At 34.7% G+C, this 22,224-nt stretch overlaps 4 protein-coding genes across 14 annotated transcripts; 1 reads left to right on the plus strand and 3 right to left on the minus strand.

The window, feature by feature from the left end:
* Nucleotides 1-148: 148 nt before the first annotated feature.
* On the minus strand, nt 149-6,091 carry LOC107481680 (probable protein phosphatase 2C 39). 6 transcript variants are annotated; one of them, XM_016101974.3, is made up of 9 exons: nt 3,473-4,745; nt 2,461-3,378; nt 2,134-2,199; nt 1,792-1,839; nt 1,546-1,707; nt 1,152-1,400; nt 795-1,068; nt 523-677; nt 149-445 (listed from the first exon to the last, which is right to left on the minus strand). In XM_016101974.3, exons 2-9 carry the CDS (start codon nt 2,464-2,466, stop codon nt 308-310), a joined length of 1,098 nt encoding a protein of 365 aa, XP_015957460.1. In that variant the 5' UTR covers nt 2,467-3,378; nt 3,473-4,745; the 3' UTR covers nt 149-307. The 6 variants fall into 6 exon arrangements, 5 of the variants coding, with proteins under 5 accessions (XP_015957460.1, XP_015957462.1, XP_015957456.1 ...); XM_016101976.3 differs by lacking the exon at nt 2,134-2,199; XM_016101970.3 differs by lacking the exons at nt 2,134-2,199; nt 2,461-3,378; nt 3,473-4,745 and adding an exon at nt 5,732-6,091.
* A 488-nt stretch (nt 6,092-6,579) lies between these two features.
* On the plus strand, nt 6,580-11,561 carry LOC107481686 (uncharacterized). 3 transcript variants are annotated; one of them, XM_052258983.1, is made up of 10 exons: nt 6,580-7,017; nt 8,244-8,462; nt 8,823-8,893; nt 9,509-9,564; nt 9,876-9,920; nt 10,023-10,103; nt 10,268-10,339; nt 10,676-10,720; nt 10,819-10,979; nt 11,188-11,561. In XM_052258983.1, exons 2-10 carry the CDS (start codon nt 8,296-8,298, stop codon nt 11,255-11,257), a joined length of 768 nt encoding a protein of 255 aa, XP_052114943.1. In that variant the 5' UTR covers nt 6,580-7,017; nt 8,244-8,295; the 3' UTR covers nt 11,258-11,561. The 3 variants fall into 3 exon arrangements, with proteins under 3 accessions (XP_052114943.1, XP_052114942.1, XP_052114941.1); XM_052258982.1 differs by having other exon boundaries at nt 6,581-7,017; nt 8,254-8,462; nt 9,500-9,564; XM_052258981.1 differs by having other exon boundaries at nt 6,583-7,017; nt 9,500-9,564.
* An 83-nt stretch (nt 11,562-11,644) lies between these two features.
* On the minus strand, nt 11,645-16,551 carry LOC107481510 (receptor kinase-like protein Xa21). Of its 4 annotated transcripts, XM_052258980.1 has the most exons (6): nt 16,510-16,551; nt 15,000-15,365; nt 14,615-14,833; nt 14,316-14,456; nt 12,486-14,042; nt 11,645-12,165 (listed from the first exon to the last, which is right to left on the minus strand). In XM_052258980.1, the coding sequence occupies exons 2-6, from the start codon at nt 15,274-15,276 to the stop codon at nt 11,786-11,788; spliced, it is 2,574 nt and encodes an 857-aa protein (XP_052114940.1). In that variant the 5' UTR covers nt 15,277-15,365; nt 16,510-16,551; the 3' UTR covers nt 11,645-11,785. The 4 variants fall into 4 exon arrangements, with proteins under 4 accessions (XP_052114940.1, XP_052114939.1, XP_020995074.1 ...); XM_052258979.1 differs by having other exon boundaries at nt 12,486-14,456; nt 15,000-15,353; XM_021139415.2 differs by having other exon boundaries at nt 12,486-14,456.
* Nucleotides 16,521-17,204, minus strand: LOC110278799 (probable LRR receptor-like serine/threonine-protein kinase At3g47570). The gene has a single exon (XM_021137071.1). The coding sequence runs from the start codon at nt 17,202-17,204 to the stop codon at nt 16,521-16,523; it is 684 nt and encodes a 227-aa protein (XP_020992730.1).
* Nucleotides 17,205-22,224: the final 5,020 nt, after the last annotated feature.

The following is a 22,224-nucleotide window of genomic DNA, read 5'->3' on the forward strand; positions in this document are numbered from 1 at the left end:
GAGTCCAATATCATGGTCTGATCTTCATATAATTAACTCTGCATAACGTTAAAGCACTGGTGTTGGTTGTTGCTAGCTGTGACATAGTTGACTTCACTACTTAATTGCTGGTCTTTTTCCTCTCTTATTGTCTAGATAAACATGAAAATTAACCAACAGCTATTATATTACTTCATCAAAAACCAGAAGTTCAAGTAAAATGTAAGGAACAATGCTGAAAGTCGAACTTAGATTCTTATTTGGGTGGAAAAATGGGGACCCATCTGAATCTACTATTCTACTTTGTCTGCTGCTGTCATCATCTCAACTAGAACGTAACAACTATGCATGAAATATCATCACAGCTTCCTAGACACTTGGCTTCTTTAACCAACTTCTTAGCTGCTTTCTTAGCATCATCAACATCATCTTTGATACAGTCACAAGCATCCTGATTTGTCATCACCTGCATCAGAGGAAAGGATACTTTATGCATTCTCTTCCCCATCATAAATCTCAGTAATTATAAGAATTCACTCATACCTTCCACAAACCATCACTTGCCAAAATGATGAAGTCAGTGTCATCATCAATCTTCCGAATCATCACATCTGGCTCAGCAGTAATGTGCTCCTTCAGTTTTCCATCTCCAAATGCTCTTGTCATTGCTAATTGGCCGTCCACTCTTGGAATAGATCCTAATTCCATCATATACTTTAGTAATTCAATAGTGGAACTTGTACAGGAAAATAATGTTGCGTTAAATTAGGTTTGATGCTAATAACAAATATGTTATGTCGCGATCGAGACATTACCTGGTCTTGTGAACACACAGCCCCCTCTGGTTTCAACAAGATCTTTCTCCTTCTCTGGTTCATGATCCGCAGTTATTGGTTTTGCAATACCATTTTTGCATGATATCGCTCGAGAATCGCCAACATTGGCTACAAGCAGCTTCACTCCATCAATTAGTATTGCTGCAACAGCTGTCGATCCTCCCCGCAAATCAGCTATATTCTCTAAGATCTCAACATTTGTAGCCTTGCACACTTTCTTAACAGCATGCACTGGTTTCTTCCAGAAACTAGGCTATCCATGCATGATCAACAAATCAAATTAGGGAGATAATGGTTTTGATTAAAATTAAACATACCCATGATTAAGGGATATACCTCATTCAGTATGTTTTCAAATAGATGGCTTTGCAAGTATTTGGCAACATCATGACCTGAATGACCATCAAATATTGCATACAAACCCAAGTCATAACCATTGAGCTTCTTGTGTTGAGCAAAAATGTAGTCCTCCATTCCATGGTTCAACTTTCCTTCGGTCAAGTGATATCCATGGCTGAAATGTCGAGCAGAAAGCTTGCTGTCTTCATCTCCATCTTTTATGAGTAGACCTTCATGAAGTCCCTGCTATAACAAGAATCAAAAGATTGTCATAGAAACTACACTACAAGTCTCACGAAGTTTACTTTGTCAAAATTTTGATCTCTTAGCAAGAAAAGAGCACATATCCATGACAATATTTCCCTGGAGAAGAATTCAAGGACATGAATACCTCTGCAGTTGCGCCATCATCTCCTAGTAAGTACTCTGCTTCCTCTCGATGATCATCATTTGCATCCTCATCTGCCTCTGGTTTTATTTCATCAGTATTGTCTTCAACATCACCGTCATCTTCATCCTCACCATATTTTTTTTCTATTAAGTCATCTTGGTGCTGTAAAATGCCAGAATTTGCTTGGTGAGAGGAAGGTGCACTATATACACATACCAATAATGAGAGAGAAGAGAGAGAGAGAACCTTTCTCTCTCTTTCAACGGAGTCAACATGGCTTGCCAACCTTGATTTCTGATATAACGAAGAATAAATTAAACAGTTAATCCATATACACTTATGATTAAAAGTAGAAAATTATTCAGCAATAGTGTGACAATCAGAAGTGTAAAGAGAAAACAGCAGCTGTAAAATTAGAACTCAAAAGCTGGATTTTGGATGCAAGAGTTCTACTCTTGGCATTGAAGTAAACTCACCCAGATGAACTCCCATTTCCATGGGGGATACACATACCTAGCTATACACAATTATGGGTGCACTTGTTATGCCTAAGGGCACACAGAAGTTGCATGCTTATATTATATATACCTTGAAAGCAGCAGCATTCCCTTCCGTTATCAATGTAGACTTTCTTTTCTGCAAGTTAGATTGGGACTGATAACAAATTTACGTTTGAAATGAGCAATACTCAAACTGAATATGAGCATGTAAACATCATTATATGTTTGGAGTATCCAAGATCCTTCACAAGGTCATCACTACTATGTACTCTTTCTGTTTCATCATCAATGTACCAGAGATCATTTACCCTCATATGCATTTAAAAAATAAATTATCAAGATTTTATATTCTACCAATTGTTCTCTATTATATTCATGCAACATTGTAGCCACTTATTTGGTCAAAGTACCATACCTGCATTTGTTTTGATGGGAGACTTTCTCTTAGCTGAGTTCAGAACTTGTTCATCAAATGATGACACGATTTGAACTTGAGAAATAACGGTGATAACGTTATTGATGTGCATAGTAAAGTGCAGGATGAGTAAAAAAGAACTATTATTATGTTATATTCTTTTAAATGTGTCTGGACATGAATGCACGTGTTTGACAAATACACGAGGTAGTGTCCTTCACCGCTTGTGTTAGATTTTGCAAACTTAACAAGTGGTAGCCATTTTGATACATGCACTTAACTGGTCATGTTCACGAGACAAGAGTCAAGTTACTTTACCTCCAAGAATAATCTTTCTAATATGAAAAATAAAAGTTGATGAGAAAACAAGATTATCCAACTCAAAGTTAGGAACTACAATTATTGATGTCAGCACATGGATCCCTGCTGTTTTAACTTTTAAGCAAATATTTATCTATGCTCAAGTTTTATTCAATTGTTCTTCTTCCTCGGATTGCTAACAACCCACATTGCTGCAGCCACTTTGTATCAGAAATCCTTATCTAAATATTAACAATAATGTATATCCTGTGGTTGTATATTCATTGAAATTTTGTTCAATTAACATTGTAAAATAACAAAGTTTTAGATAGGCTTCCAGTGTGGCAGTGTCTTTTTTTATCAATTGCCAGCGCCAGCCTTATCAAATTGTTTTCATAACAAAACTTTCGGTGAATACAAAAAAAGATAAAGAAATTGAAATATAATATTAAAAGAAATACTTGAGTAGGTATATTGTACTCCTACAGGAAACATAGATCTGTATTTGAAGTTGGAGGAAAATGTGAGCAATTACAAACTTCAAATGCTCTACCACCTTAACAATCTCTGATTGTGCTTGCACCAAGTTATCAGATAGTGGTCTTAAACGCTTTCAAGCTTGCATGTTCAAAAAAAGAGGACAAAGAAGTTAATAAATGCAAGCATATATCTATATAATAAAATAAAATAGTACTAGTGAAAATGTACTTACTTCAATATTTGGGATATGAGATATTTTACACCAATCAGGTCCTATATCTCTTTTGCATCTCTCAACTAGTTGAGGGCATCCAAATATCTTCAAGTTCTGAAGGTTATGAACATTATCCATATTATGTGGTAGTGTTAACTTTGGACAATCAGCAATTAGAAGGGTTTCAAGTGATGTCAGAATTGGGAACCATTCTGGAAATGCTGTTAAGCTCTGACACTGTGAAAGGCCCAGATATCTGAGAGTCTTAGAACATCTTCTTAGCCAATTAGGTAATGCTAACAATTCTGGTAGTTGGTTGATTGAGAATTGTTCAAGTTTCAAGGAATAGTCGTCATCAATTTCTTGTTCAGCTTCATCTCCAAAATGAGTCACCTCAAGACAAGCCTCAATACTAAGCCTTTTCAAAGCAGTCAAGTGTCTCAAATCATGTGGAAGGAATGTTAAGTTTTCACAATTCCACAAAATCAATATTTGCAAAGAACTGAAGGTCTTAAAACCTATACAAGACAAATCATTCATTTGTGTGGTGATCCACAAAATCCTGAGGCTCACAAGATACCTCAAGTTCTTTGGAATGTATTTAAGTGCTACACATCTACACAAATTAAGAACTTCCAAGTTCTGCAGCTTGCAAATGGAATCTGGGAGTTTTTCCATCCTTTGGCAATAGCTCAGATTAAGATACCTCAAATGCTTCATCTTGTTAAAACAATCAGGCAAGAACTGAAAATTTGAACATTGTAAATTCAACACCCTGAGGTACCTGAATTCCTTAAAAACCCATCTAAGAAATGGTTCAGTGATTGCACTTGCACTTTCACTTGCATGCCAGAATCCAATCGTTTGGACCTTACTCAACCTTTTATTACCAAAATTAGGTACTCCTTCTCTACTATCAGAAAATGATAAATGCTGCACATTTTCTCTCACATTGGTTGAATTAAACTTTACTGCAGCCCTTTCATTTTGCATAGTAGACACAGCAAGGTCATTAATAAGATCATGCATCTTAAAATAAGATATTCCTAGATGCTTAAGTTCTTCAAAAATAAGTCCATCAACAACTACTTGATCTTCAGGAACACCTTCAAAGAAAGATTTTGAAACTAGCTCTTGAATATAGAACTCTCCAAGATCCTCTGCCTCTTCATCTTCGTCGTTGGTTTGTAGCAGTCCATGTGCCATCCAAAATGATATCAGCTCCAAATTGCTATATTCATAACCCTTGGGAAAAACTGAACAATAGGAGAAACACCTTTTCAATTCAGATGGCTAGTGGTTATAGCTCAGTTTCAATGCAGCCAAAATCCCATCATTTTGTTGGTCCATTTTCCAAATTTCACTATCTCTAGTTTTCTTCCACACACTTTCTCGATTTTCTGAGTGAAGCATGCACCCTAAACTCACCACTGCCAGGGGCAACCCTTTGCACTTTCTAACAATCTCTTTCCCAATTTCCACAAGCCTCGGGTGCTTGTTTTCCTCTCCTGCTGGAAATGCACACCTGAGAAATAGCTTTAGACAATCTTCATCAGGAAGATATAGCAGGTTCTGTTTATAAGCTTTCCCCATGATCGAAGCAACCTTTTCGCTACGAGTTGTCACGATAATCTTGCTACCAATTCTGTTATTTTCATCATCGTGCATTCCTACTAACAGATTTCTCAGTTCGTCCCACCCTCTATAATCTTCATTCCAAACGTCGTCAAGAACAAGCAGAAACTTCTTCCCATCTAGTCCCTCGTGCAGCAAATTCTGTAACTGATCATAACTATAATTGTGATGGGCATCTATATCTATTCCATGCATAGCCTTAAGAATCTCCAATGCCAACCTCTTAACATCAAAATCATCAGAGACAAACACCCACATTCGTGGAAAGAAATTCTCGATCACCCTATCATCATTGTAAACTAGTTGTGCAATTGTGGTCTTCCCCAAACCTCCAATTCCAACAATTGGAATAACATCAATAATCTCATTACCAGAATCTGATGATGGAACCGTCAATAAACCAATGATCTTCTCTTTCTCCTGATCTCTACCAATCACATGGGAAGGCCTAACATAAGATTTAGTCTCCCTCCAAGCCAACTTTGGAACATGAACATCACTACTACTTGCATGAATCTCCGAGAGACCGAGTTTCATCCTAAAAGAAGCTAATTCATCTATTCTCTTCTTAATTTCCTTGATCTTATGAGCCATCTGAATACGAAATGCAAGAGGGTTAGAGAGTGAGAAGAAGCGCTTTACCTTTCTTTTGAAGCTTCCTTGGCTCTTGACAATCTTGTTCCTGAGTGCTTCACACTCAATCTCATCCAAGATGTCACGAGCATCGAAGAAATGATCCCTGAGCTGCTGCAGCCACTCCATGATGCCGTTATTTTGTGTTTGCTTGTTCTCAGCATCCACAAGGAAAGCATTGATGATTCTGAGAGAGTTCTTGAGGGTGTCAATTTCATCTTTAAGACCCCATAACAGTGAAATCTCTTTGTAGGTAGCGGAATCTACCCTGTTCAAGATATTGGTCAGCAAACCAGAAACTAAGAGAAACATTTTCTCAAGAAAAGCAGTAAATGATGCTGGGAAGCAGCAGCATATGACCAGTGGAGGAAGCTGAAGGAGTAGAGGTAAAACTTATAACTCAACTCAACAACACCACTACGCAATGTCACATGCTGAAGCACCACGTGGCAAGCAAGTAGGGCAAAAAGAATAATAACGAAGGAATCTATAAAGAGCTTATTTATTTTATGTCTTAGACCTCCAACACCGATCACTTTATCAACCCAAATTAATTATATAATTAAATATATTTATAAAGTTACTTTATAACATAAAAATTAAATTCTATAAATAATGCATATACATAGATAATTAATTTAGCAGACAATTTTTGTGGGATATATAACGTTTTTTTAACGTTACTGTTTTTGTGTTGATTATAGAAAGGAAAGGAAACAATTGGAAATTGGAAATTGGAATTTGGAAATTTGGAAGACTGGAGTGGAACATACCATTATTGGTAGGTTGATACTTTTGTAATTTTGTGACATGAGTTGCGTGGCATCAGCGTTTTCCTTCGACGGCTACAAGAAAGGATGGAGCAGGGTGCACCGTCAATAAGAGGGTTCACTATAATAAAAGATTTCCTTCGAAAACCGATTCAACCGGTTTGCCTGAAACGACGCCTTTTGCCCAGCCCCTTCTCACCTCACATGTTCCTTTCCTTCCGAGACTTCGCTCTTCTTCAAGCTGTGTCGCCGCCGTCCAATCTGCTCCAGTCGCCGTCCCCACTGCCCCATCGCCGTCGCAACTCTTCTCTGCCATCACAACTCGTCGAATCGTCTCATTGCCACTCCTCCGCAGCGCGTCTCCTACGATCTCTTCCGCGTCTCCTTCAAGCCGCCTGTCGCTCCTCCTCCGCGCCGCCTCTCAGTCCACCCCCGTGCCTCCTCTGCATCGGAATCGAGCCTCGTCGGCGCCGCTCCTGGTCCCGAAACGCGCCACCTCCACCAGATTCTCCCCGCATAGCATCGGTACAGTTCTTGCCCCTATCCCAGCCTTCCTTTTTTTTTTTTAATGATTTGATATGTTTAATCTCTGGCTAATTTTGGATGTGTCATGAGGATAGACAAAGAAGAATTTCTTTTGTTTTTCAGTTATATATTTTGGTTTTGGATGTATTTGTGTTTTTATTTATTTTTTTTTATTATTACTTTATTTGATTTGGGGTTTGAGAGAGCAGTATAGTTTGGATGTGTCATGAAAATAGACAAAGTGATTATGTTTTACCTCGAAATAATTTTGGATGTGTCTTGACAATAGATGAAGAGGATTTTCTCTTGACTGTTTGTGGTGTTCAACTATGTTCATTTTCAGATGTGTTTAGAAAGTATTATGTTTGTTTGTTATTTTAGATGTGTATGCTATTATATTATGTTAAATGTGTTGTAAAGTTTTGAAGTTGTATATATTATTCAGCTTTTGATTTTATCAGTTTGCAATGCAGGATCAATGCTTGTATCCAGGCAATGTATGTTGTGTTTAGAGCAGGGATTTTTATTTTTGGATGAGCTTGTACAAGTATTGGATGTATTTAGATAGTATTTTATTTGCTAAGATGTTATTCTGGATGTGTTTTGAGATTATATATTATATTAAGCTTTTGATTTTATCAATTTGTATATATTAGTTTGTGTTCAACAATGAAACCACAACTTCTTGAGTTCTGTGATTCTTTGAGCATACACGTCTCAAGTGATTGTTTTCAGCAATGGTGATTCTTAGATATTTCTCACTTTGTTGCTGTGTTTTAATTGTTCCTATTAGTGTTGTTGCTGCGTTTTAATTGTTCTTGTAGTTATTGTCATTTTTAGTTCATGTTCATGTTCTTGTATTATTATAATTTGCTATAACTTTTTAATTGTTTCTATCTTATAATTTGGTATAATTTGTTAATTTGTTAACTGGTTGGGTTGCTTAGTTATAAATTTATAATTGTTCTTTTCCTTGTTCAATTCATGGCTCCCTTGTATAATTTGTACTTTGATAACTATATAAGACTTTGATTGACGTAGTGTTTTAAATTTGATGATATTTTAAGGTTTATATTAGACTATAATTATATTTTAGTGTGTTTATTTATATTTTATTTATTATTTTATTAAAACGGTTATTCCAGTTAAACTATGGTTGAACCAGTTAGACCAGTAAATCACTGAACCAGTAGCTAGAACAGTTCGATGACCGTTACGGTTTTTAGAACCTTGCAGGAAACAATGAATCCATGAAAAATCGGTTGTTGAGGAGGAACAATGGCATGGCTTGTGATGATCGCTTCTCTGATTCTGGTTACATGGATCGTTTCACTCTTCACAATCCTCATTCTCTCGTTCTTCCCTTTCACCAATCATAGAGCTGCACCTCTTCGCAAGAGGAACAACGTCTTGCTCGTGATCGCTCATCCTGATGATGAATCCATGTAAGTTAAACTTCTCTACTTTCGTCATCTTTATTCGATAATGGCATTCACAGTTCACATTTTGATGTATGTGTGAGTTGGAAATGCCTTATAAAGATCCTAAAGTATGAGCTGCTAATTTTTGCTATTATTACACGTGGAATTAGTAATTGCATTTATTAGGGTTTCTTACCCCTATTCTGACAAACTAAAGCTAATAGAAAATGGCTGAAAAAAAGATAGATTACTCACTACTTCACTGCTCAGTATAGAAATTGTGTGAATTTGGAATGTTGTCAACATGACTTTGGTAACTTCTAGGAAATTGCATCTTTTGGTTAGGATTTCACATTGTGTTGAAAACTTGTTCCATTTCTGCAGGTTCTTTACTCCAACTATTAATTTTCTGACTTCAAGGCGGCACAATGTTCAAGTACTTTGCTTATCTATTGGTGATTAACTTTGGACTGTTAGTTTTTGTCTTGTATTTTATGCTTCTTACTCTGTATCTGTGGTTAGATGCTTATTTTTACGTATATCAGTTTTTGCTCATATGTTTTATTAAATGGAAATTAGTCGTATTCTTTTGCCCCACCATTTTGTAGTTAATTCGCCATCACAGTGGCATCTAAATTAGTAAAGCAATTTTAGTTATTGTGTTGAAGAAGTTAACTTCGATTCAAGTGGCACTGGTATCTGATGCAAATGGATTTACATAAAATGTCCAATTTTATGCAATGACATACGTCTGGGGTTAGTTCTAGTTATCTGTTTCCACTGTTTGGATATAATATTTTTTGTTTTTTTCTATAATCTACAATTATATACAAAGCCCTTTTACATAAAGTGAAATTTATTATCACATACAAAAGCTGGAAAGTTATCTTAGCATGTCTGGTATGCTCTTCTAGTTCTCAAAAAAAAATGAAAGCTTCAAGCTTAAGCACTTTAAAGAAAAGGTTCCTGTCTCACTATGCTATGAATTTAATGTATATGTTTTTCTCCCTTGGAATTTTTTTATTTTTTGTTTTTTTACTCAGTTTGAGTCATTTATGTAGGTGATGCAGATGGTAAAGGAAATATCAGAAAAAAAGAGTTGTTTCAGGCTTGTGTAGCCCTCAAGGTGATTTACAAAATTGCTCAAAATGGTTGTGGTTTGACTGGTTCCAAAATCATGTAACAGCTTCTCATTAAATATTAAGCATTTCCCTGTTATGAAATTATTAAACATATTCTCTCTCGGACAAGTAGATCATTTAGTGGTCATAGGCTCATAGCTTTCCAATCATAGAACAAAATTTCTTGGTAAGCCCCGGAAACATTTCATCTAGTTGAAAATAGTGTTTGCATTAACCAAAAAAAAAAAGATAACAAACACTGTCTTACAACTTCATGAGGTTATTCTTTCCATGACATCAGAAATCATGTAAACAGGTTCCAATGCAACAAGTGAAGATTGTCAACCATCCAGATCTGCAGGTTCTGATCAAATAGGTCCCTGGAGTTGTAGAGTTCAGTTTTACTTCTGATTTTATGGTTAATTTCTTATATTACCATTGTTTATTGTGTTGTCATATCTAGGATGGTTTTGGTAAGGTTTGGAATCATAGTTTATTGGCAAATATTATAGAAGAACAAATAACCAGCCACTGCATTAATATGGTAAGCCTGTGCCTCTGTATTATTGTTGCCATTTTTAGGCATGTAAGTGAAGCTTTCATTTGTGCCACCATATGCAATCTTTTGGGGTGACTAATACCTTCTGTTCTAGTTATCTCTTTCAGAGCCCCCCTGTTTTTACTGTTTTGGTTTTTGTGCCTCTCCAGATTATTACTTTTGATAACTATGGTGTCTCAGGTCATTGTAATCATCGAGATGTGCATTATGGAGTAAGGCAAGTTGAGATATTATGATACTGCTATTGATCAATATTGAACTACTATTACTTTAAATTTTGTAGATATGCATGCTTCTTATTGTTTATTTTTAATTTTTATACTTTGGCACCACTTTTTTGTTTGTTGTGTAATGCTAATTTCGATAATTATCACTGTGGATTGTTTAATAGTTATCGTAGTCCTTAGCTTATCTGTGTCATTTCCGGCACATTATCCAAGAAAGTGAGGGATGATGGGAGATAAATGATACCTGACTTCATCAATGATTTGCCCTTTTAGATTTAGTTTTGTGTACTATATGACTGACATCAGAGTTTTTCCCATGTTAGCAGCAAGCTACTGTATGATACTTTACAAAAGGATATCGATGTCTGGGAGCTTGTATGTTTTGCCTTCGTGGTTTTCTTTTCTGAATTGCCATTTTATTTTTATATTAAAATTGTTTTGACATATTTTCCTGCGGTATCTTCATTCCTTAGGTTAGCACCAACATATTGCGAAAGTATAGTGGTCCCATTGATATCTGGTTGACCATGATTTGGGCCATGCTTCACTCAAGTGGAACAATACAGTACTTCGTAAACGAACATCCACGTAGGAGCTATCGTGCTATGGCCCAGCACGCAAGCCAGTGGGTCTGGTATACCTCATTTCCCTTATTTCGAATATAAATTTTGCCTCATCTTTTCTTTTTGTTTTTCAAGAAGAAAATGGACTTATCACTCTTCCAAGTGTTTCCCTTCCCTCCAAAATCTCAAAAGCATGCCATTTCAATTGAAGCAATCTCGATATGCCTTGCCCAACAATACATCCTTCTCTCCATCTAAACTCTAATGCCATTTGTGCAGGTTCCGCAAGCTTTTTGTTACTTTGTCGAGTTATACGTATGTGAACACTCTTAGAAAGATACAACATTGAAAGAGTTTTGAAGATCAGTTTGATAGCTGTAATTGCTGCAATTGTGTTCGCCATCATGAAGAGCGTGCATGGAAGTTTTTCTCTTGGTTCAAGTCATACATTTAGCATTTTTCACATCCTTTCATGTCCTTCAACAAAACCAGAGCTAATTTTCTTCGAATATCCTAGATGATTACTTGAGTTTGTCAAATGTCAACAGTGCTCAACATTGCAGATTTTGCTTTCTTAGTTTACAAAAATTGGTATTGAAGTGACACAATGAATGTTTCTTACAACTGATATATTATCAATTAGCAAATGACTATGATCATCCTTTATATTCTTTAATCTTTATATTATCAATCCTGAATCACCCATAGCTTAATAACTGTAAATGTTCTGTAGTTATATTTGCTGACCCTCTTTTGATAATGTTTATTGCATCATCTTATGTTCCTAATGTAGAAAAATATAGACTCTCTACTGAGGCCAAAATTCAAATGCAAAGAAAGGGAATGTACTAAACATTTAAACATATTACAAAGTGGTTCATTTTCTACAAAACCGCACGACATCCTTGTCACTAGCTTTAAGAAACATGGCCTTAACTTTGTTCAATGATGCAGCAATATCTGTCATGTTCATTCGTTCTTCAGGTAAATCCTCACAACAATTCAAGGCCAGTTTCAAGATAGATGATGTAGATGCTATTATGTCATCAACATGGTGGTGACCTTCATCTTGTAACAAGTTGGAATCCACAACTCGATCAATTGCATGGGGTAATGATTCACTAATCCAACCTTTCATGCTTAATCCTGCAACAAACAAGTCATCTGTTGGCTTCTTTCTTGTGAATGTTTCCATCAGCATTATCCCAAAACTGTATACATCTCCCTTTGTAGAGATAATCCCTTTGGATCCAAACTCTGCAACTCAAATTAACCTCGTTATTTTTCTTAAAATATTTGTTTATAGAACAAATATATGTGACACACAAGCCACTAAAATTGGAAACAAAATGTTTAGATACCACCATTACAATAGAAAGTGAATTTCTGAACTAATGAAAATTACTACAGAAAAAGTTAAAGAAGCATTGTAGTTCAACTTTGATTACAAATTATTACTAAAAGGTCAGTGAATGATTTATGATCTTCAATTGTATATGCATACTAATCAAGCATATGGTTATAATCAAATGACCAAAGTTAAAAGGGAAATTATAATCTGGTGTAGCATAACTTACCCGGTGCAATGTAGCCAACTGTAGCCATGGTCTTGGTATATTCTTTGGATTGTCCCTCTCCAAGCAATTTGGCAATGCCAAAGTCACTGACATGGGCAACCATGTCTTCATCCAATAAGACATTACAAGGTTTGACATCACAATGAACCACTATAGGTGAAGATCCATGATGCAGATACTCCAATGCAGATGCCACATCTATCATTATATTTAGCCTTTGCAAGAAGTCCAAACAATGGTTATGAGAATACAACCATCTCTCAAGGCTCCCATTAGGCATGAACTCCATCATTAAAAGCTTGTAATCTATACTTGAACAACAATCTATGATCTTGATGAGATTTCGATGGCGCAGATTGCGCATTGCTTCGCATTCTACACTGAAGCTCTTTGATCCTAATTCCAAGTCCAAGTTAAACACTTTGACAGCAACCACCATCCCATTTGAAAGTAAACCTTTGAACACAGAGCCAAAACTGCCCCTACCAAGCAAATTACTCTCATCAAATCCATTAGTTGCCTGTGATAGTTCATAGTACGAAATCATTCTGGCTGCTGGTAATGCTGATAATGTTCCTTCGTTAGTATCACCACCATTCTTTCTTCGACGCCTGACGAGAAAAAACACACAGAAAACAACCAGAATGATTGAAACCATTATAGGCAATATGCATTTGATGAAGAATATGTTTGCATTTGACCCTTTCTTCTTTACTTTACTGCATGCTGGGACTTGTAATCTGGCATTTCCACAAAGTGCTTTATTAAACATGAAAGATTGAGCAGTGAAATTTTCGAAAGGTCCACCACTCGGAATCTCTCCTTCCAAACTATTATGAGAAAGATTGATGAATTCAAGATAATGAAGTGACTCCAATGATCTTGGAATCAAGCCAAACAAGTTGTTTTGAGATAAGTCCAAATCTGTCAAACTTATCAAACTGCCAAGTGAATCAGGAATACCACCTACCAATTTATTTTGTGATAAGTTGAGAATTTGCAAATTTTGCAATCCAGAAATGGCCCCAGGAATGCTTCCTGAGATCATATTCTTTGATAGATCCAAGAAAGTCACAGCCTTTAAGTTCCCAATTTCAATTGGAAGAGATAGAGTTAAAGCATTGTCAGACAAGTTCACCACAAGAATGTCTCTGAGGCTCCAAAGAGAAGAAGGCACCTTACTGAGTTTGTTGGAGTTCAAGTAAAGTTTTCTTAGAGAAGTAAGATTACCAAAGCAAGTTGGAACCTCTCCAGAAATTAGCTTGTTCTCAGTTATGTACAACTCACTCAGCTGCTTGATTTTGCAGATTTCGCTGATGATGGTTCCCTGCAGACGGTTGTTGCCAAGATTCAAATATTGAAGAGACTGCAAACCTTTAATTGTAGTTGGAATGGTTCCACTTAAATCATTCTGGTACAAACTTAGCGCGTACAAATTGGTTAAGTTTCCAATTTCCAAAGGGATTTCACCATCAATACTGCAAGCATCAGCATCAAATAGTTCCAAATTGGACATATTTCCTATTGACTTGGGAAGCTTTGCATGGAATGGATTCCCTGATATGTAAAGATCGCACAAGGAAGAAGGATACATTAATTCAAGAGTGGAAGAATGAGTGGTTAAATTATTGTATCCTAAATCAAGCTGCTGAAGATTTCTCAAATTCCCAATAGTATTTGGGATAACTCCACTGAATTTATTTAACTTCAAGTCCATGTAGTTAAGCTTTGTAGCATTGGATATGCTACTTGGAATATTTCCACTAAGTTTGTTTCCATACAAGTTTAGCTCTTCCATGTTTTCAAGGCTGATATGTGATGGAAGAGAACCTGAGAGGGAATTATTTGCTAGATATAAGTAACTCAGTGAAGACATGTTGAAGATATTTGAGGGAATTGATCCACTTAAATGGTTATTTCCCATGCTTAAGCTTGTGAGTAGAAGATCTCCAATGCCCTCTGGTATAGAACCTGAAAGCCATAAAAGTTCAGAGGAATAACATAAATCAGACACACATGTTCAGATATAATATTGTTTTAAAATTGCTCTGATATTCATTCATGTACTATGTTTAGTTAATGTACAAGTACAACAATGACATATCTTGATTAATTAAGGATTGGCATACCTGTGAAGTAGTTGCTTCCCAAATGTAACTCTTGGAGCATGGTGCAGTTGCTTATTGTTTTTGGAATACTTCCAACAAATTGATTATCTACCAGATAAATGTATTCTAGTAAAGGAAGCTGAAGAAACATCTCTTCTGTGAGGCTACCATTCAATTTGTTTTGTCCAAGGTTGAGTACTCTCATTGAAGATATGTTAAAAAGAGAGGGTGGAATTTCTCCTATACAGAAAACAAGCTTTATAGTTTATAATATAATAAAGAAGATCAATAAAGAAAACAAAAACCATGTATAATTAATTTGCAGAAATTAATTATTTTTCTGTTTAATAACTCTTCATCTCTTATTGTTGAAAATGATTGTAACAAAAATAGTTTTGACACTAACCTTGTAAGTTGGCTTGATTAAGATACAAGGAAGCAAGCATAGTTAAGTTTCCAATATCACGGGGTATGTTCCCTTGGCTGAACTTGTTGTTTGATAAGTCAACATCGGTCAACTCTTTGCAGTGGTGCCAAACCGAAGGCAGTTTACCAGAAAGCAGGTTGAAAGCTATGTAAAGCACTTGGATTCTTGCAAGTCCACCACATAAGTTTGATGGTAGGGTCCCAGATAAGTTGCTTGACCCAATCTCAATGTCTTGCAGCGTTGAACTATTCAACATTGTTGTTGGTATGGATCCACCAAGTGGATTATTTCCAAGATACACCACTCTTAGCTCCGGAAGTTCACCAATCTCCACTGGAATGCCTCCTTTTCATTCACAGTAATGAAAATAATTAAATTATTTAAGGTAAAGTACAAGTAGATAATGAGAATACTAAACAATGTGAATAATGGATATGTCGGATTTTCAATTTAATAGGTATGCAGATGATTATGTTCATTATTTTTAATTGGATGATTATTTCTTTTGATTCGATTTATTCATACACACTTAACAATGACTGGATGTTCAATTCACTAGGTGTGCAGATGATTATCCTAATATTAAAATTTAGGAAGTAATTTGGGATGGAGCATTTTTTTTACTTTATTGAGTCAATTCTAAAACTCATTATTCACATTGTTTACAAAAATTATTGTCTATCTAACGAAACCTTTTATTTCAATCTATCTTACAACGAATTCACATCGACATCATAATTTTGAGAATCAAACTGAACCGGTCACTTCAATCTAGTTAACTACAAATCAACTACTAAATTAGTTTGGATTAGAGTAAAAATTGCTTATGAAGTCAAAAAAAATATATATTTTACATAGTAGTTCTTTTGGATAACTATTCACGCTATTATTGTGAAAGACAGTTCTTTTTGCCGTTCTTTTGTTGTCCACAGTATCTCTCAGTTTGACAGAGTAAAGACTAATTTCGTCGCGGATATTAGCTCCATTTAATAGTTTGCTGCTGGCCAATGAATTATTGCATGTACAAGGTGAAATTCGAACTTCCGACACTTGTTTAAACGAACGAATGAGAATGAGCTGACCAATCCATTCAAATTGATTATGTAATGATATATAATTGAATGCATGGTGTAAAACTACTTTACACTTGGGCAGTTTTAAAATCGGAATAATTTTGATACTCGACTGATTTAAAATAATAAATAAAAAAATCATCTTTTTTATACATAAATATATCAGTTTATTATGAATTGGACTTTTAAATAATTTAATTTAATGATTTGATTTTCAAAATCTCACAGCTAACTTCACAATGACATCGTTGGATCTATCGAGTCATCCCGACCAAATGGAATAAGACTCTGTTAAGAATTGAAAAGATAGTAGTTATTGTATTTATCGTCACCTAACAATGGAATGTGGTTCCTGAGATAATAATTCATTAAATCAGAGAGACTAAATTGTAAGATGAGTGACATATAAATGATACCTGAGAGAGAGTTATAAGACAAACTGATTCCACGCAAAGAAGAGAGGTCCGGAGAGATGGTTTACTGACATGGATAAGATCCTCAATTGGCTCATTCTGCCAACTTCATATGGAATGGAGCCTTCAATAAGATTGTGGCCAATTTCCAAGGTCTCTAGCACTGTTAAATTTGATATAGACTTTGGAATAACACCACCAAACCTATTGTTTTTAAGGTTCAAGTGTTGAAGAGAAGATAAGGCTCCTATCCATTGTGGAACATTGCCACTAAATTCATTGTAGCTCAAGTTAAGTGACTTCAATCTTCGAAGATGAACTAGTTCTTGTGGCAAGTTGTGATGGAAAGTGTTACCACCAAGGTTGAGTTCAATGAGGAAGGAGAGGTTCCCCAAATGAGAGGGTATGGTACCACTAAGACCCATGTCACCAAGATTCAAGGTTCTTACCCTTCCATGGCGATGATCACAGGTGACACCAAACCAGTTGCATACTGAGAAGTTGGTGGACCAATTATGTGTGAGGAAGTGGTGAGGGTCCTGAGTTATGGAAGATTTGAGAGCAACAAGTGCATGCTTATCTCTAGTAGTGAAGTTGGTTCCACTAACAATGAGGCTCATGAAGAAGTAGTAGTGCAATTGCAATGAAAAACAGTAAGTGAAGAATGTGCATAGCGAAGAGTAAAGTTTATTGTTCATGTTCTAAGGTGGATTATAGATCTCACACGGTAGAGAGTTAGTTGCTACTTATATTAGAGTTTAGATTCACGACGGATTAATTCTTAACTGAAAAATAGTGTAAACAAAAAATTTTTTGTGTACTTTATATTAAATTAAATGTATATTTTATTAATTCAATAGTGAATGAAGTGTGATTATGTGATCCACACTTAATTAATATTTATATATAATGTAATAATATTAATAAAATTGCATACACAAATTTATAATTTATTTATGTATATTTATATGTATTATTTTATATACTTAATATACATTTTGTACATAAAAAATGATAGGGGTTAATTAATTTTATAATTTATAATTATTAAGTAATCATAAATAATATTTTTAATGTGAAATTATTTATTTTTTTTATTTATTATATATTAATCAAATTTTAATAAAAATGTTGCCGTGAGTTTCTGTTTGTACATTATATGAATAACTGTTTATTAGTAGCTAGCTTTTTATTTTTTATTTTTTTTTAAATATGTTTCGATTTAGTCAGTCAATGGTTATTGGTTAACTGTAGGGTACATGTAGGTTCATTTATTGGTAAGTTCAAGGAAAGTGCATGGCTCAGTGAATTCCAATTCATGATAATTAATTATTATTGGTCATGAATCTAGAATATCTTTTGACGTGACTTTACTTTAGTGCCATTGATTTTGACTGTGGACTTCTATTCAGGGGAAAAGAGGGAGAAATATCAGTATCAGTTAATATGATGTCAATTAAGAATAAATTTACACTGATAGTAGTAAATACAACTTGTTAATTTAATAGTTAAACAATAGCTTAGTACTCGATTTATTTTTAATATGAGGTCAGATAGGTGTAATACGCCGAAATACGAATTTAAGTGTATAATGCATATGGATGAAATTAATAATAACTTTTGTATAAATTGTTATACACAATTTAAATAAGAAAAAGCCAGTAACTTTTGTGTTTTGTTGTTAGCATTTAGTCATAAAAAAAAGTGAGTGATCTCTCATCATTGGATGTAATTGTATATTATTAAAAATATTATTAATGACCAATTGATGATTACAATACACAAAAATTATTAACTCCTAGCACTTCTCTTTAAATAAAATTGTGAATCATAATCCGAGTAAAGAGAGAAAAAAATTAAAAATCGTAAAATCATTGTTCAACGGTTAAAAGTTGTTGAAAAAAATGAAAATAGCGATTTGTGTCTCATTTTTATTGAGCAAAAAATCTTGTTCTTCATCAAATTATTACTCACGTGTTAAGTATATTTTTTGTCATTAACTCAAATTGTTAGTAATAGTAACGATTTATTCTGACATTAATCCATTCTATATCGATGTATTACACTAAATTTATATAATATCATCCTGTTACACCTTTTATTTTACAATATCTAAAAAATAGTAAGCAATGATTAAATGCAGAAAAATGTACTGAATATAATAATGAGTTATTAGGTACGTCATTTCTTCTCAAGTTGCAATATCAATAGAGGCCTCCATTTTTGACTTAGTAGCGGAGTAGTGGCGACAATGGAATTCTCTTACTCGGTTTAGCTCTTGAGAAGTAACAAATGAATTTGATTTTGGGATCTGCCACACAAAAATCCTGAAGAGGTGTATGATCAATTGGCAATGCTAGTATGAATGTGAGAGCCACAAGTGTGCAAGATTGGTGGCCATGGGGGGTATATGCGCTCAACATAAATGAATTAACGAATTAAACAAAGGAGGATAGATAATAATGGATGTGTATGAACTCTATGATAGTTCCTTTGTGATTTGTCACACTGGAATGCATATAAATATTAGGCTTATATTAAAACTTGAAGCTCTCTGCACTTGCGAAATGTCATGCAATTCAATTCATTGGAGACAGGTATATAAACTAAAATATTAACATATATTATTAGCAATATTATTTGTATAAATAATTATTCAAATGAGTTAAGTAATACATATATTTATGATTGTCAAATTTTTTAATTAACTCATAAAATCTTCCAAATTCGAGTAGTAGAACCGAATTAACTCGTTTTTAAACTTGTTTTTGGATAGGCTCGGCTGAATTTGGATACTCAACAAACTCGAGTTTACTCTCGAGCTTGCATGTTTGATTTTTATCCCATTTTAAGTCCAAACAATATCGCTTTGTGCTTAAGCATATAAACTTATTGTTTATTGTCTAGCTCTAAAGCCTCTATCTCCTTCTTTTTAGACCTTCTCCTTTTGTCCTTTCTATTTTTTAGCTGCTTCGTGTTAACTCATTTTGATTCTATTTTATCATTTTAGATGTTGATGCATCAGCTTCTGAGTTCCGCCTCCGATTTGAGCTTTAAAGTTCTAATCCTTATATGTGCTTTGTGTTTGTACTTGTGCTTCATGCTTGTTGTGTAAATTCCTGAAATTAGTGAATAATTAATCAATAAATTAAATTTTAATAAAAAATTAGAAATATAAAGTTTATAGTAAATAAAATAGAGGTGATTAAAATAAAAATTTTGACATTAATTTTAAAAAATTTGATCCGAAATTAAACTAAACAGACCGAATCAAACTCAAAATGGGCCCAAGGTCCCAACCTAAGCCTTGTAAACAAGCCACCATAACTTTCACGTCAAAGTTTCAATTGCCGCACCGTTTGCGGCCATGCGACCGCGGCATCGAGCCCTACGAACTATCAGAACAATTTCATAAGTAAGCCTCAATCTCACTCCAATTTCTCTACTCCTTGAATTTCAAAATTTATGAGTATATATATGTTGAGATTTTGCTTCTTTGATATATTAGGACCCGATTAGCTTGAGAAAAACGTTCACTCTTGCTTATTTGGTGCTTGGATAAGGTGAGGATCCTAGAACTCTAACTAATTCTTTGATTTAATGTGTTGGAAATCAAATTTGGGTATGTATATATGATAATTGTGTTAGGTGTATGTATATATGTGATATGAAGCAAAATTTAAAACATTAGAAACTTGATTTGAAGCTTGGGAAGCTGAATTATGGTGAGGAAGGCTTGTGAGCTTGCCTTGTGGGTTGCCTTGGATAATACGTGAAAATTGGCCAATGTATGATTTAGATTTTACGAATTTAATATATAATATTATGCAAAAACTTAAGCTAGATAATCATAGGATAGGTTGAAATATTTGATTGTGCTGAATGCTTAGTAAAATTTGTGAAAGATATTGAATAAGTATGAGAATGGATTGATGGTTATTGCTTACGGTTGATAATGCTGTGGTGAGAAGTTTATTAGCATGAATTATTATTGTTGTTTCATTGATGTTTAATATTACTTTGGGTATAGATTGTTGGATTGGAGTGGTTGAAATGGTGTGTTGTATGTTATGGAAAGAATGAGAATGTGGAGAAGGTAATTTGAATTGTTTTAATGTTGTGTATAACTTTGGAGTTGTTGATGAAAATCTTGTTTTGGTAAGAAGTTGAGGTTTGAAAGTTTTATGTAAAACTTAATTTTTATCGAACTTTGGCGAGTCATAATTCGGCTTCCGAACCCTCCAAATTGTTTTAAATTTGTTTCAAATGAAAATTGAGTTCGTGAAGTTTATGCCGTTCGAAGAACCGTTAAAAAAAGGATTTAAAACGAAAATATTATGCGCATCGAAAATTTGGAGTTCAAAACTAAAATTATGTAGATTTTCAGATTTAATCAAAATTTTGCTATAACCTCCTTGCATGCGTATGCATACCCTTCGTATGCGAAGGATCGATTCTGTTTGGCATGTATGCGTACGCATACTGGCCAAAAAGGGACCTGTGTGTACGCGAGCATGCGATTTTGTCTAGTGTACATGCATACACATCTTGGGCCAAATGGGGGACCTATGCGTATGCATACCATGACATGCGTACGCATAACCCTGTTTTCAACAAATCAATGTTTTGCATTTTAAATCCCATGTTGACTTTCCAAACATATATTTTCATTCTTTTAACCCTAAATCTTATTGGTAAGCCTAGTAATAAGATGAAGTTAGGAAATTGAGGTAATTTGGGGGTGAAGTAAGGTTGGAAATTGATGAATTATAGATGGAAATGTAAATATTTGGAGTGCATATGGTGCTATGACTCTAATGATATGAATATGCTGTGTTTACAAATGATTATGATTGGTTATTGGCTTATGCACTGAATTATCTAAGATACGAGTTTTTCTGGATAAAGTACCGTGACTTGCCACCACATGTTTCAGGTTGAGACTCGATAATCTGTTGATCCTACGTCGTAAAGGTGACCGAGCACTTAGAAATTTCCGAGAAGGTTAACTCCTATTGAGTAAAGTTTTATATATATGTATGAATTATGAATGTTAAGAGAGAAAGCAATGCATAGACTCATGGGGATGCGCAACAGGGGACAGTCCAGGGTTTAGGAGCCGGACTTGTCAGGTTGGCTTGATAACCGACAGATGAGACTCATCAGCCATAGGACATGCATACATCATGTGCATATTGTTTGCTTTGCCTGTTTGTCCATTAACTGAGAATGCTTAAGTGAATTATTATGTTAATTGTTATATTTGCTAATTACAGTACTTTTATACTTGCTGTGTTTGCCCTTGGTTACTTGTTTGTCTGTGCAGTATCAATGGTGTTGGAGGATTGGAGGAAAGGCGGAGAAGTTAGGGAGTTTAATCTAGTTTAAGGTTTGGTTAAGCTAAATCTTAGAATACCACCCATTATGGTTTCTGTTTTAGTACGTTAAGTTTTATAATTTGAGTGTCGACATTCTAGGATTGCCTCTAGTCTTCTTAGGACCTTATATATTATGTGCATGACACCTTTATCATGCTGAGAACCTCCGGTTCTTATTCCATACAATATTGTTGTTTTTCAGATGCAGGTCGAGAGGCTCCTCGCTAGGCGTCTGAAGTTCCCTATGATGGCAAGCAAAGTTAGGCTGTTATATTTTGGGTTGTCGATTATGTATTTATGTTTATAGACTTTCCTATGTATATATAACTTATTTTTATTC

This window comes from Arachis duranensis, chromosome 3, assembly GCF_000817695.3.
Source record: "Arachis duranensis cultivar V14167 chromosome 3, aradu.V14167.gnm2.J7QH, whole genome shotgun sequence".
Classification (NCBI taxonomy): domain Eukaryota; kingdom Viridiplantae; phylum Streptophyta; class Magnoliopsida; order Fabales; family Fabaceae; genus Arachis; species Arachis duranensis.

Bases quoted from the DNA above. Each gene is read 5' to 3' on its own strand.
- LOC107481510 (XM_052258979.1), bottom strand. From the start codon at position 15,276: ATGTTGAATAGTTCAACGCTGCAAGACATTGAGATTGGGTCAAGCAAC. The intron at 14,834-14,999 runs GTTAGTGTCAAA...TTTTCTGTATAG, and splicing joins TAATCAAGCCAACTTACAAG to GAGAAATTCCACCCTCTCTT. The intron at 14,457-14,614 runs GTATGCCAATCC...TATGGCTTTCAG, and splicing joins GGGAAGCAACTACTTCACAG to GTTCTATACCAGAGGGCATT.
- LOC107481680 (XM_016101970.3), bottom strand. From the start codon at position 6,034: ATGTTTCTCTTAGTTTCTGGTTTGCTGACCAATATCTTGAACAGGGTA. The intron at 1,840-5,731 runs GTAAAGCGCTTC...TCGTTATATCAG, and splicing joins AAGGAAGCTTCAAAAGAAAG to AAATCAAGGTTGGCAAGCCA. The intron at 446-522 runs GTATGAGTGAAT...CCTCTGATGCAG, and splicing joins CAAGTGATGGTTTGTGGAAG to GTGATGACAAATCAGGATGC.
- LOC110278799 (XM_021137071.1), bottom strand. From the start codon at position 17,204: ATGAACAATAAACTTTACTCTTCGCTATGCACATTCTTCACTTACTGT.
- LOC107481686 (XM_052258982.1), top strand. From the start codon at position 8,296: ATGGCATGGCTTGTGATGATCGCTTCTCTGATTCTGGTTACATGGATC. The intron at 10,104-10,267 runs GTAAGCCTGTGC...GTGCCTCTCCAG, and splicing joins CCAGCCACTGCATTAATATG to ATTATTACTTTTGATAACTA. The intron at 10,721-10,818 runs GTATGTTTTGCC...TTCATTCCTTAG, and splicing joins ATATCGATGTCTGGGAGCTT to GTTAGCACCAACATATTGCG.